Source organism: Cannabis sativa, chromosome 8, assembly GCF_029168945.1.
Source record: "Cannabis sativa cultivar Pink pepper isolate KNU-18-1 chromosome 8, ASM2916894v1, whole genome shotgun sequence".
NCBI classification, from domain to species: Eukaryota; Viridiplantae; Streptophyta; class Magnoliopsida; order Rosales; family Cannabaceae; genus Cannabis; species Cannabis sativa.
In genome coordinates this window covers 38956688-38969900 of record NC_083608.1, presented here as the reverse complement: position 1 = coordinate 38969900, position 13213 = coordinate 38956688, and the positions used below count along the sequence as shown (strand labels likewise).

The following is a 13213-nucleotide window of genomic DNA, read 5'->3' as shown; positions in this document are numbered from 1 at the left end:
TGGCATTACAGAAAAAGACCAAGTATTTAAGCTTTGGTTTTTAGAGAGAGATGCTCAATATCAAAAATGAACTAAGGGAGCTCTCCTTTTATAGGTAAATGAGGCCCTTGAAAATAAGAATAAAATAATGAAAAAAAAATACAATTTGGCTATTTTTGACCGTAGATGATGATCTAATAGTGAAAATAAACTTTTGAGATAGATCATCAATTTTTGGATCCCGGGTCGCGACGGCGGGACCCGCTCCGGGTAAGTCAAAGCTTATTTTGTAACTCTCTTAGGGGTCAAATTTGGAGTTGATAACTTTAGAATTCCGATTGAAGAGCGATACATGACTTGATAGAGAAATCAACTAGCTTTGAAATCCAGGTTGAATTGCGTCAATCAGATTAATATTGATTGAGTTATGATCGTTTTACTAAATGTTGTTCATGACCCAGTGCCTAAGTTGACATCGAGCGTCCAGGTTGACATCCCAGCACCCAGATTGACATATGACTTCAACCTGGACACTGGGTAAGTAATAAAACGTCAAGGAAATATACTTTATGATGCCTAAGTTATATTTTAACATCACTTAGTCTATTTTTGTGTTCTGGCAAAGTTGGTCACCAGTTCTTGAAGATGTTGTTGTTCTACGTAAATGAGAGACTCAAAACTTTTCATTTTCGAGTGTTCTTCCCATGTTGGACATGAGAAATGAGAAGTTGTGAATTTTACCTCTCTGACTTCATGGATCTTAATTATTGTGAAAAACTAGACAGACCGTCGAGACGAAATCATAATCGGATAAGCAGAACCCAGTGCACTAGGCCATTTGTCAACTTGGGCATTGAGTGCTTATCTTTGAGTTTTGTGGATGTCGTTTTGATACTTCCTAGGTTCTAGAACTTGAGGACAAGGTCTCCTACCCCATTTTGAGCATTCCAAATTGAATGGTTGAATCAAATTTGTCATTTGAATAATTCAAACCAGCGCACCAGATTGATTGTCAACTTGGGCGCCAGGCCGAGCACCAAGTCAACCTGGGCGTTGGGCTCTGATTCTAGGGGCTCGGGTTTGTAGTTTCTCTCTAATTTTTCTTGAATCTTCATTATTTTAGATGACAAAAAAAATTCTTGGAACACTTTTTTGAGAATTTGATTGGAAACAGCCCAGGTTGACAATATGTTAACCTGGGGGCTTACCCTAGTGCCAAGTGTCAACCTAGCCGTTAGGTCCCCTTTATGGCCCTTCAGAATCTTCGTTGGTCCCTAGAAATAGTTGAATCTTAATCCTTGCTGCAAACGGAGAACATGCTTGGAAGATTTCTCATAAAACATAATTAGAATCGGTCCAAGTTGACAAAATGTTAACTTGGGCGCTAGGCCTTGCTTCTGACACCCAGGAAGTATTGTTTCTTCCCCAAAAGTACATATTTTTCTATTTTTGATGAAGACAAAGAAGTTGCAAAAGTTATATCATCGATCTGATACTTGGAAGGAGCCTAGATTGACAAATTAACCTGGGAGCTGGGTGTCTGGGCACCGAGTGCTCTGGGTGCTTAAAAATGAACTTTCTCCGAGTTTGATTCTAATGCTTGAAATATTTCTATGGTATGTATAGTTCATGTCCCCATGCAATGTTTGACCCATTTTCACTAAGATGGTTCTAAAAGCTGAAACCCTAGTTGAGGATGTCAACCTGGGAGCTGGGTTTAACCCTAAGTGCCCAAGTTGACTTCTAAGGTGTAGGTTCATGTATTTTTAGCTCCCGAGGCTTGGATTTGGTTACTCCATGTCTTCATGTACAAAATATTAAAAGACTGTGAGTTGGAAACGAGCTATTGAAGTCTAAAATTCCATTCTGGAGTTCTCAAAGTCAACCTGGGCGTAGGGCTAGGGACCCCTCCCAGGTCGACTTGCTATGACTCAGGACTACTCAACTCCAAGATGTCATATTTCTTGTCACATGTCAAACATTGATGTCCACATCATCAAGGCTACTTTTGGTGTAAACAAAAAGTATTTTCTTTGATTTCACACAATTTTCATGGGTTCAACCTCGTTCTTCACAATCTCTACACTGCAATAAAAGAGTCATGTGCTTGCTAGTTGATAAATTTAAAACGTACCATTTTTGGTGCAACATATTTTTAGTGTCGTTTCCGGGGAACTGTAAGAAAAAAAATCCCCTTTAATCCAAGTTAGGACAATTATTCTACTAATTATACCATATAGTATAATTATTATATACATAGTTATTTATATTACTTATATATTATATATATACATAACTTAGTGTAATTTGTATTTCTGGATGAAGACACGTGTAATACCAAAAGTAATACAACTTAGTTACTTCAAGCCTAACAACAGACCCAACCAATATAATGGACTAGATCCATTAGTAAGTCATGTCTTCTGGATGTTGGACAGATATCTCATCCTAGTAAGTCATCCCTCATATACAACATGTATATGCAAGACCTCAGTTAGAGCATCTAAAGAAGTGATCAACGAGCGTCCAGACATCCAACTCATAATCATACTCATTAATTATAAGATCCTACAATATCAAAACTTAACTCTTAAGATTTCATCCGAGGATCGTATCTTCCCAATATGGAAATATACTAAATGACGATGATATCACCCAATTTGTTACACAGCAGTCGCGTTAGTAAACGGACTTTGTCGTATCTATAGGGAGACAAATTACCACTAAAGGTTAGTTTAGTAAATAGAAAAATGTAGAATTATAAATAAATTAAAAATAATAAAATGATGAGTGAAAGGGGGTAATCAGATAAAGAGTTTGGTAAGGTAGATATGTAGCTATGCAATTTCTATTTTAATACTGATATTAATTCAAAAAATAGTTGCAATTCTATACCATTAATTACAACTGAGAGTTATATATAATAAAAGCGCAAATTAATTGATCTTGCATAAATTGAATCTCACCTCTAACTTGACAACATATTATATTATATATCATAAATCGATAAAATACTATTATTGGCAGAATGCAGTTAACGACATACATTATAATAGATATACCAAAATATTAACAGCCTAACTTACATAAGAAAAGCATGACTGAACTTTTATAAAATATACTATTAACTTTGAAAGAAAAATCAGAAGATGAAGAACAATTTAATAAATGATATCAAAGTTTGAATCGTCACCCTCAGGCTGGAATTAGAAAACCCTGAATCAATCCCACAAAAACAAATGACTCCTCACCCTTAGGCTGAATCGTCACCATTTTTCTCTTGCAATCAATACTAACCGCATACTTAGACAAAAAATTCATCTCTAGAATGATATCAAAGTCTACTAAGTCTAGTTGTACAATATCAGTGCTCAACTTCCTATTATGCACTATGATCGACATACACCTAACCTACCTCTTGGAGATGGCTAACTCTCTACTAGTGAATAGGGTTCAAAACCCTAAGTCAAAATTATCACATAAAAGATTTTAGTAAAATTTCACGACCTCTATGCCATTTACTTGAGAAAGATAATGCACTTGTTTTCAACCACGATTTTTATATTGCTTTTGAGAAATAAAAAACTACGTTAACTATTGCACCCATTATTTAACATCCTAATTGAAACATTCATTTTGAAATAATGTGAATGTGTGGAGCTTCTAATTATGCTATAGAAGCTATCTTAAAGAAAAGAATTGATAAAATACGTCATGTTATTTCGTACTCTAGCAAAATTTTAAATAATGCTCAATTAAATTATTCCAAACTTTGAATGATAAAATACATCTCATATATTTGCAAATTTTTTACTAAAGTTGCAACAATCTTAACTCCGAAAAAGATTCACAATTCAACCTAAAATTTGGTGCATTTCACCATAAAACACCATTGTGAAAGGGAAATTTGATTTTCTATACTTAAAAATTTTCAAAATTTCTTTTTTGAACCAATACATTTTACACTATGAAAAATATGACTCTTTTTTCAAAACTCCAAAAATACCCCCCTCTATCTACTTTGTCTCTCTCTCTCTCTCTCGGGCCAGAAAAAAAAAAAAAAAAAAAAACATATGGTCCGATGGTCGGACCACATGGTCCGATGGGGTCCGACCAATCGGACCCATCGGACCATGTGGTCCGACCATCGGACCATGTGGTCCGACCATCGGACCATGTCCATCTCTCTCTTCGTTTTCCTTAAAAAAAAAAAAAAAGAATATGGTATCGGACCCCATCGGACCATGTGGTCCGACCATCGGACCATATTTTTTTTTTTTTTCCTGTTCGAGAGAGAGAGAGACGAAGAGAGTGAAAGGGGGCGGTACAGTGGGTGGGTGGTGGAGGTGAGCCGTGGTGGTGCATTTGAAGGTGGGGGCGGTGAAATGGTTTGAGCGTCGACGGCGTGGAGAAAGAAAGAAAGAGAGGCGAAAGAGAGAGAGGGTTGATGGTTTCAAATATGTGGGGTGGTGGGGGGGGGGGGGGGGGTATTGTGGGAATTAAGAAAATGTTATCCCATTCTACCAATATTCCCTATTTTAAGTTTAGGGAAAAAATTATTCCTAATGTAAACATAGAAATTCAAATTTCCCTTGTGAAATTTGAGACATCAATTTCATGTAATGATATGCTCACAAACTTAATTGAGTTCAAATTTAACACCTATATTCGGTTTTCATTTTGTAATCTGAACATAGGAATTAAAAAATTGAGGGATAATCAGCAAGTTGCATTATTTGATTTTCGCAAGGAAATAATAATAAAAAAAAAAAAGATAATAACCAATGCGGAAGCAACATTGGGACACTACGAGCAAAAATCATTACCCATTTGCGGCTTTTCAGACAATAAAGGTTCCTGAAGCATCTCATGAAGCCAATTTCATGGTGGACTAATTCGAAACTAATATATTATCTCACTGTGATGATTCATTTGCAAGTACCACCTAACTTAGTAGCCATATTACAGTATAACAAAGTGACAAAAAAAAAAAAAAAGATGCTCCCTTGCAGCAAACTAATAAATTTTAGCATGGAAGAAGGGTCCACCCGCATTCTTTCCTGTTCCAGAATTCAAAAATTAAACCATAATCTAATTCCATTAATTTTCTGGCTTCTTTTGGGGGCCCAATTGGAGAAAGAAAAAAGTACATTGGGGCCCCCTTGCATCAAGACAACTTTCAACACACAAAGGTTGGTGTCGATATGGCCTACAGAAGCGTGGAGAGACGTAACCCATCCCTGGCTCATGTCATGGTTGGAAACACTAGTGATCTTCTTGGTAGTCTGGGTTTTCTTTCAAGATGACAAACCCTTCAAGGATGGGAGATAGAGGAATGTACCTGCATAAATACAAAGCATTTGTCATAAGGGGTGTGGAATGAAGAACAGCAAAAGAACTATGCAGCAAATTTTAGAGAGATTATCTCAGTACTTTTCGGTAGCCAACTCTGCTCTGTCACCAGCAGCCAGAAGAACTGGTGTAGAGTGGGTCTGGAAACCAGTTATCGTTTTAGGACGACCAGCCTGTCCAACAACATCAACAGCTTGGCCCACTCGAACAGGTACAGACAATGGTTTCAGATCCTCATCCACAGTCATCAACATTCTCGGCTATCACAATTAAAAAAGAAAATTACCACAAGAAGAAATTAAATTGCCTAAAATAGAGAACTTTCTAGTGATTAGACAGACAACAACCTGCATTGCTAAAACAAGGAAGTAAAGAACATAATGGTATTTCCCCAAGATGATGGCTTTCATATCAAGACATGCATGTAGCATGGTTATGATTCCAGCAAGCGCAGTCCTGCACCAATAAATAGAAATTTATAAAGAGGTGCTGGTGGTAGAACTTGAAAAAAAATACCTTCTTTTACTCAAAGCAAGATCAAGAAGAAAAATAAAATATGATTAAATTATTCAGAAGATGATGCATTAGTTTAACACTTGCACAGCTACCCAGTTACTTACGGTGATAGCAGAAAACGATCAGAATGGAATGGATTCAGGGTCAATAAACCCTTCCCCAGATGCACTAGACCTTGAGCAATACGCACCTGAAACAATGGCCAAATGATATAAATGAACACGGCAACAATCACAGGTATACAAGCAAAAGGTCAAAGACAATTCATAAGATGCCTTACACAGAACAGAAGGCTAGCATCTTTGTAGTAATAGCTCGACAGATTGCGAAGCATGCCGGCTATTCTGGCATTGTTTGTCCCTGAACCTATCAAACCTAGAGAGATCACTGCTGCCTGAAGCATAAACCAGAAGAATAAATTAGCCCTGAAGTTTAGCAGAATTGTTTAACATATATGCAGCATTATCTCACCATTGCTACTTCTGAATCTGTATCATGGCTAAGTCTGCTTAATGTGTCCATAACATTGACCTGGTCAAAACACACAAGAAGATATTGGCAATACATCACAAGAGATATTAATGGGCATCTAACTAGGAATCCTAATATAAAAACAAAAGAATTTTATAAGACTCTTGTAACCAGGAGACTATCTCAAATAAAATTGGTCTAAAAAAGCTAAGACTTCTGAATAAACTATGAACATTAATCAACTAAAATCTAATAAAGTAGGATTTGCATCCTACAATAAAAAGAAAATGAATAAATCTAATCATTTCAAGACAAGGATGCTGAGTTTGTTTGACTTAATCAGATTAGCTTTGGGTTCGAAATGCAAAGTAAAATCCAAAAAAGAGTTCTGAATAAACTAAGAACCCTAATCAATAAAAAATACAATAAAGTATGAATCACATCTTACACATAAAATGGACACATTAATTATTTACCAATGACAGACAACCTCATAAAGCAGAGGATTAAGTTTATTTCACCTAACCAGATTACCTTTGGGTTTGATATGCAAAGGAGGCCAAGTGCCAAAGGAACCGCTCGGCGGATATTTTGTTCTCCATACTGTAAGAGATGCTCTAAAGAGCGAACTGCCATTTCAAGACCCAATTCCTCTGCCATTGATACCATAGCGATTCCAAGTACAGCAGGTCCCTGGTGGGTTTCACTTTTGTCAAGATGTTCGGAACATTGACTCAGAAGGTGTTGAACCTGTGCATGACACAAAAGTCAGCTGCTTCATATATGCAAGAGAGATTTTAGAAGGTATCTCAACAATAACATTGAAAATATTACCTTCAAAACATTCCCTGTTCCTGCATAAGCACAAGAAAGCAGAACCATATCACAATATTTTCTGATTTTCTCATGGAATGTCTTTGAAACTTCAGCAGTAGCCTCCACACTATCCTGCAGAGGCACACAAAAAGAGATTCCAAAAGAAGAAAAAAAATCAGAAATATGTATCCTGAAAAAATAAAAGATTCTATGCAAAGAGAATTATTTGTAGGCTCTGATATGAATCCTGAAATCTATATATCACATATTAATTACAGATTGAGCAGGGAAAAACACATATTTTCAAAGGAAAACAATCATAATACATTTGCCTCAAAGTCTAAGAAATTAACCTGCTTTCCAAGATATAGAAGACCAAGACTCAAAGGCAATAACCGAGTAAGAGGCTCCCCAAACTCTGATTCACTTCGGTCCATCAATGCAAATATGATTGTCTGAGCAACCTCTTCATTGCATGAACCAACGTATATCAAGCCCAATGAGATTGCAGTGAATGCAATCACATCAAGTGGAGCTTTTGCATCGTTAAGTATGGTAGTCAACTTGTATCGTAGCTGACCAAATAGAGATAAGTTAGCTTCAATGTCAAGACAATTATGCTGCATAAGTGTTTGTTTATAATGAACCAGAAATGACCATGGTTGTACAGGCGGGTTGATGCTATATTTTTGAAAATCAAGCTCAGACTAAACATTTGAACAAAAGACAAAAAGAAAGCAAGGGCATGTTTGTTATGAAGAAAACAGTTGCTGTCGCTGATCAGATTTATACTGCCAAAATGTAAGAAACCTCACCTGCTCATTCTGAGTGCCAGCATAGGTAATTCCTAAGCCCATAATTGCACCAATTCGAATAGAAGGATCCTCCTTATCTACATAGTCACTTAGAAGTGCCAATGCCTGAGAAAACAAACAAGATTTAGAAATACTATCAGAGGCTACAGGCTTCCCAGAAGTTCTTAACATTCAGGCAACTTACAGGATCACAATCATTTTTGATGCCACAATTAACAATCCCAACTCCTAGCAAGGCACCAGCGATCACATGGTTATCATTGCTGTGGAAGTACTTGTCAATTTGTGCAAGTCCTGAATCCACATCCCATAATAGAATCATACCCTACAAGTAAACAGAATATAAGCTGTCAATATAAGTACACAGCTAGTAAATTACTTAAAAAGGAAAATGGAAGCGCACCAAACTTGCTGCAGCGCTTGTCTTTCCATGTTCTTTATTCTTAAAAAGCCAGTTTCCTGAAGAACCGCCACTTGAGGAATCTGATGGGACTGTCATCAATTTATCCTGGAGTACAAATATGACTATCATTTAACTAAACATTCAAACATAACTTTGGAAGTACATTAACCAAAAACAACTTACCTGACCAAAGCCGGCATTTACAAAAGCATTAACAAATGTTGCAGCCAAATTCTGTCTAGCTGAATCGACACTAGCACCAGCACTTGCCCGGCCATCAAGTAAGTGTGCCTAAAAACACCCAAGTAAATTATGATACATCAAATTCACGTTTAAATCACTCATCAACTAACTTCAGGAATAGTGATACAGCAAAAGTATTTTTTTTCACATTATGAGGGCTTTAACCCACCCTTCATACACCCAACCACTTCAGCCAGTCTTGAGTGGCTCACACAACATATGTATGGATGTTAAAACTGTTACATAGCAGCTAAAGTGACGATAATGAAATTACATTTTAGGACATGCCTAGTAGGTCAGTATGTAATCCCAGGAGATATCCACACATTCCTTAAGGCTATGTTTGGAAGTTGGATTTTGGTGGAAATAAAAAGTAGGGAAAAATATGTGGAGAACAAAAAAATAAATCCATTTTTCAAGTTTGATATGGAAAATTTTGTTGAATTGACTGTTTTTCAATACAATGTTTCTTTCCATACCAAATATGAGAATTTATTATTTTTTATTTTCCACTTTTTTTCCCTACCTTTTTCTTTGCTCACCAAAATCCAACTTCCAAACATAACCTAAAACGTTTGAGCTTTTCATCAATCATGTATAATATGCAACAATACAAGACCAAATCATGCAAAAAAAGAAAAGTGCTCCTTAATAAGGTCAGGAAAATGCTCCATTTTCAGGACGGATTATATAAAAGTTGATGATGACACTGAAATATTAAATCAAGCAGAAGGGGTTTCCATTTCCAAAAGAGGAAACTGCATTAAAGGCATAAACAACCTTTTCAGGTACTCAGAAGGCATTGAATATGTCGAATACAACAACGGGCTTACAGTTTATATACCACTCTTACACTATATCATATTAACACACTAACACATTGACAATGAAAACAATCAATCCAAAAGAATATATTTATCCAGATAAAAGGGCCCAATATGTCTTAAATACCGTGCAATATCTCTACGGCAGAATATTTTTATTTCATTACACAAGTTAATTCTACAGAACATGAAATCATAATAGAGTTGATATGATATATATATATATATATCAAAAGAGATCAATATCTCACACTAAATAACTCAAAATGTTCTAACTTCTAACCTTGTAAATATCCTCAGGGGTTTTTGCTTCCATAACCTCAATATCTCGGGCAAGATTTAGATAGCCTTCATTTAGTTTTGCATTGTTGATAATATCCTGCAATGCCTCTCGTTCCTCATCATCTGCAATCATCTCCTCATCAAGCACAAACGGGACACCCTTCAAATAACAGAAAAAATATTAGCAAACTCCATCCATATTTGAAGAAACACAATTTTCTATGGCCTTAACTTCTTCATCCCAGTTCCACTAGCAGCATCAAACACAAATTTAAAATCCAACCAATTTTTTTTATTATCAAAAGACAGGAAAATAGTTTCCATTAAAGAAAAAAGTAAACCAAAAACCTTACCTGTCGAGCAAGGATGTAACAGAATTGCTTTTTTCGTTGTAGATCAGGACAGGTCTCAAATAGCTGCCTTACATACTGCAGCATAACATTGACAAAATTACAACTAAATCATATCACATTGTTTATTACAATTTACAAAGATGTAGACGTCCCATTCCCACCTAATACAAAATCATTTAACTCACTTATACACAGTTACTGCAGTTTCATTAGAAACAAGCAGCAGATTTTTTTAAAGAGAAATAAAGGAAATGTAATAGAAGTGTACGAACCTGCAAATTATCAAGGAAAAGAGCAACTTGAAGTGCACTTGTATATTCTTGATATTTTTGATATATAGTGTATGCAATATCCAAAACCAGCATATCATCTGGGCCAGGTACGTATCTGCAGTATAACATTAAATGGACAAACTGAGTTGATACAAGAGGGTAATAAGGAGGACTTTTGCAATGCCGCAGGCAATAAGCAGAAACTACATTTCACAGAACAATCTGATCATCAAACATTCCCATTTCAACATACCGTGCCAAACTAGTGAGGTAGAGGCAAGTTCTTTTAAAATTTGTCTTGTCAACATGCTCAATTAACAAATCAAGGTCTTCAACCTAAAAGATTTCATATGGCACAAATTCTCATAAGCTACCAAGCCGAAAAAGAACAGCAATATTTAATAATGATATATTAACAGAGTAGTAAGTCATCTGACCTCTAATAAGAGGTCAACAGCTTCAGGTTCAGCATTGTGCTGCAAAACAGAATAAATTGATAGAAAAGGTTATATATATGTAGATAGATAAAAATATATTAGGCTTTTAGCTTCCCTTGTACAATTATATCCAAGTTAATACAATAAATTCCACCAAAAATCTGTATTAACCCACAGAAATACTTGTTTTTCTTCCTATCCATGAAAGATGGAAACAATTAATAAAGAATTCATCATTGGACTTACTTTCATGTGAAAGGCAACAATTTGCTGTACGAGTTCCATTAGATCATCAATAGCTTCCTCATCAGTCTGCAATAGCAAGTGAAAAGAAGATTTGAGGAACTTCTCAAAACATACAGGATTTCATTTCTTTACTAACAAACATTGAGTACATTTATAAGATAGATTTCAAACCTGTCGCTTAGCATATTCTTGAGAAATTTCTCCTGCCAAATTCCTAATTAAATAAAATAAACCATTATGACTGGCAATCTGATATTATTTCTATTGAAAGAGAAAGTTGAAACCAACTTTAATATGCCAACAGTAAAAACATAGGAGATATCGTACTAAACAAACTGGTTACACAACAGCGAACACCAAATCCGAACAACTCTTTTCAAAGAATTGAAACTTGCCTGACATATTCGTGGCCCCATGAACCAATATCACCTTCTGAGCCCTGCAATCTGTACTTCAGGCTTTCCTGAAATAGTTCATCAATAAAAATAGTAAGTTAAATTGCTGAAAACGAGCATTCAGATTAAAAGTTTGTAAAGAATGCATAAACATCCGAACACAGTGAAAATTGACCACCTATTGAAGAGAAAGTGTAAGATAATTAAGCATACCCGTTCTCCCTCAGCGGACATGGTCAAGGCCAATACAGATAATATATCTGCTAGATATTTCTGCAATACAAGACAGAAAAAATTAATAAAACTACAGTAAATGAACAAGAAGGAACCTATTATAGGCACCATACCTTCAACTCTGACCCTGCCATTTGCTCATAATAAGCTTTTAGAGTTCCATAGTGGGGTCGAAGAAACTTTAGTGGTTTTGGAACAGAAGTCATTGAACTTGTTGAAGTACGAATTTCCTGCCTGTATAATAAAATTCCATTCATTGCAAAGTCATAAGACAGGAAACGTATCTACACATGCACTGTGGCTAAAACTTCATTCAGAACATAAGCAACACTGAAAGGATTATCTCCACAATTGTAGCAAACAATATCAGGCCATTGCCAATCCCAGACGTTGTAAAGAAAATGGAAGTAAAATTAAATACTATGAAATCTGAAGTTTGAACTAGGTAAGATTAAGAACACAAACTTCCACAAATGTTTCAAAAAACAATATCTTCAGCACAGGAAGACTTGGGGTCATGTTTTTTCTCGGTTCATTTTCTTCGTATTTTTCTATCTTATTGAACTGACTGTGAAACAAAAAAAGTAGTAGGGAAAAAGCATAATTTACACATACTTAGTGAAATTTTAGTAAAACGAAATTACCTCATACTCTCAAGAGCAACTTTCTGCAACCCTGGATCAGAATCCTGAACCCTCTCAACGTACAGCTCCAGCTGCTGCTTCAAAGCCAAATCCTCATCGGACTGTGCCAAGAACAATAAATTACAAATACACATCATAACTCAAAGCCCCAAAAAAAATAAAACTTCAATATTGAAATCAATAGGCAGTGAATTCGAGAATGTATAATAAACAAGGACATGGATTTTCAAAAAAAGCTCGTCAGCTAGGTATCACTTCCTAAATTTAACATTGACCCAAAAATGCTATTCACTTCGTTTCTTCCATACGCTGTAATGGCAACAAAACAGGAAAATAAAGCAAATCCGAGTCAAAAGAAATTGGGAGGAGAAAGATTACCAAATCCTCGTCCTTTTTGAGGTCTTTGGCTGGGGCCTTGACGGTGGACTCAGTCCGTGAGGCGCTTCCACTACCGCCGGCGCTGTTCGGATCTGGCGCCATAGTTATTGATGAAGTCGTGAAAACCCTAGATTATACAGATGAGCGAAGAAAGGTATTTCCTCCTCTACAAGAAAACCTCTTTTACTCCTACTTCTCTCTCGCTCAGAGCTGGGCTCTTTTATATTCCCCACTTTTAGAACTAAATGTAAATAAATAAACTTAAAAAGAAAAAAAACTCAGAAAATTTGTTTTTTCTCCAAACCCGACTTGTTTCAGTATCGGGTCAGGTTGGCTCCAATTAGCAAGCCGGTCGAGTTTGCCTTTCATTTTTTTTTTCGAACAAGAGTTATTTATTTTTTTAAAAGAAACTATACTCAACATGTTTTTCTTAAACTTTATTACACAAATATAGGGCAATTTTAAGTTTAATTATTTTTATAGTATATTTTAATTTTAAGCTTTTTTTTAATATTTTCTTTGCTATATAAATGTAAATTTAATTTTCAAAAGT

The 13213-nt window shown here is 35.7% G+C and overlaps 1 protein-coding gene across 1 annotated transcript; it reads right to left on the bottom strand.

The window, feature by feature from the left end:
• Window positions 1–4786: 4786 nt before the first annotated feature.
• LOC115701317 (26S proteasome non-ATPase regulatory subunit 2 homolog A) lies at window positions 4787–12908 on the bottom strand. Its single transcript, XM_030629076.2, has 25 exons — window positions 12661–12908; window positions 12283–12383; window positions 11752–11872; window positions 11618–11677; window positions 11405–11472; window positions 11181–11223; window positions 11010–11075; window positions 10764–10802; window positions 10580–10662; window positions 10327–10441; window positions 10055–10129; window positions 9703–9861; window positions 8536–8643; window positions 8353–8457; window positions 8134–8274; window positions 7950–8054; window positions 7488–7709; window positions 7153–7266; window positions 6853–7068; window positions 6319–6378; window positions 6128–6241; window positions 5952–6037; window positions 5679–5787; window positions 5413–5591; window positions 4787–5320 (listed from the first exon to the last, which is right to left on the bottom strand). Exons 1-25 carry the CDS (start codon window positions 12760–12762, stop codon window positions 5245–5247), a joined length of 2667 nt encoding a protein of 888 aa, XP_030484936.1. The 5' UTR covers window positions 12763–12908; the 3' UTR covers window positions 4787–5244.
• Between the last annotated feature and the right edge of the window lie 305 nt (window positions 12909–13213).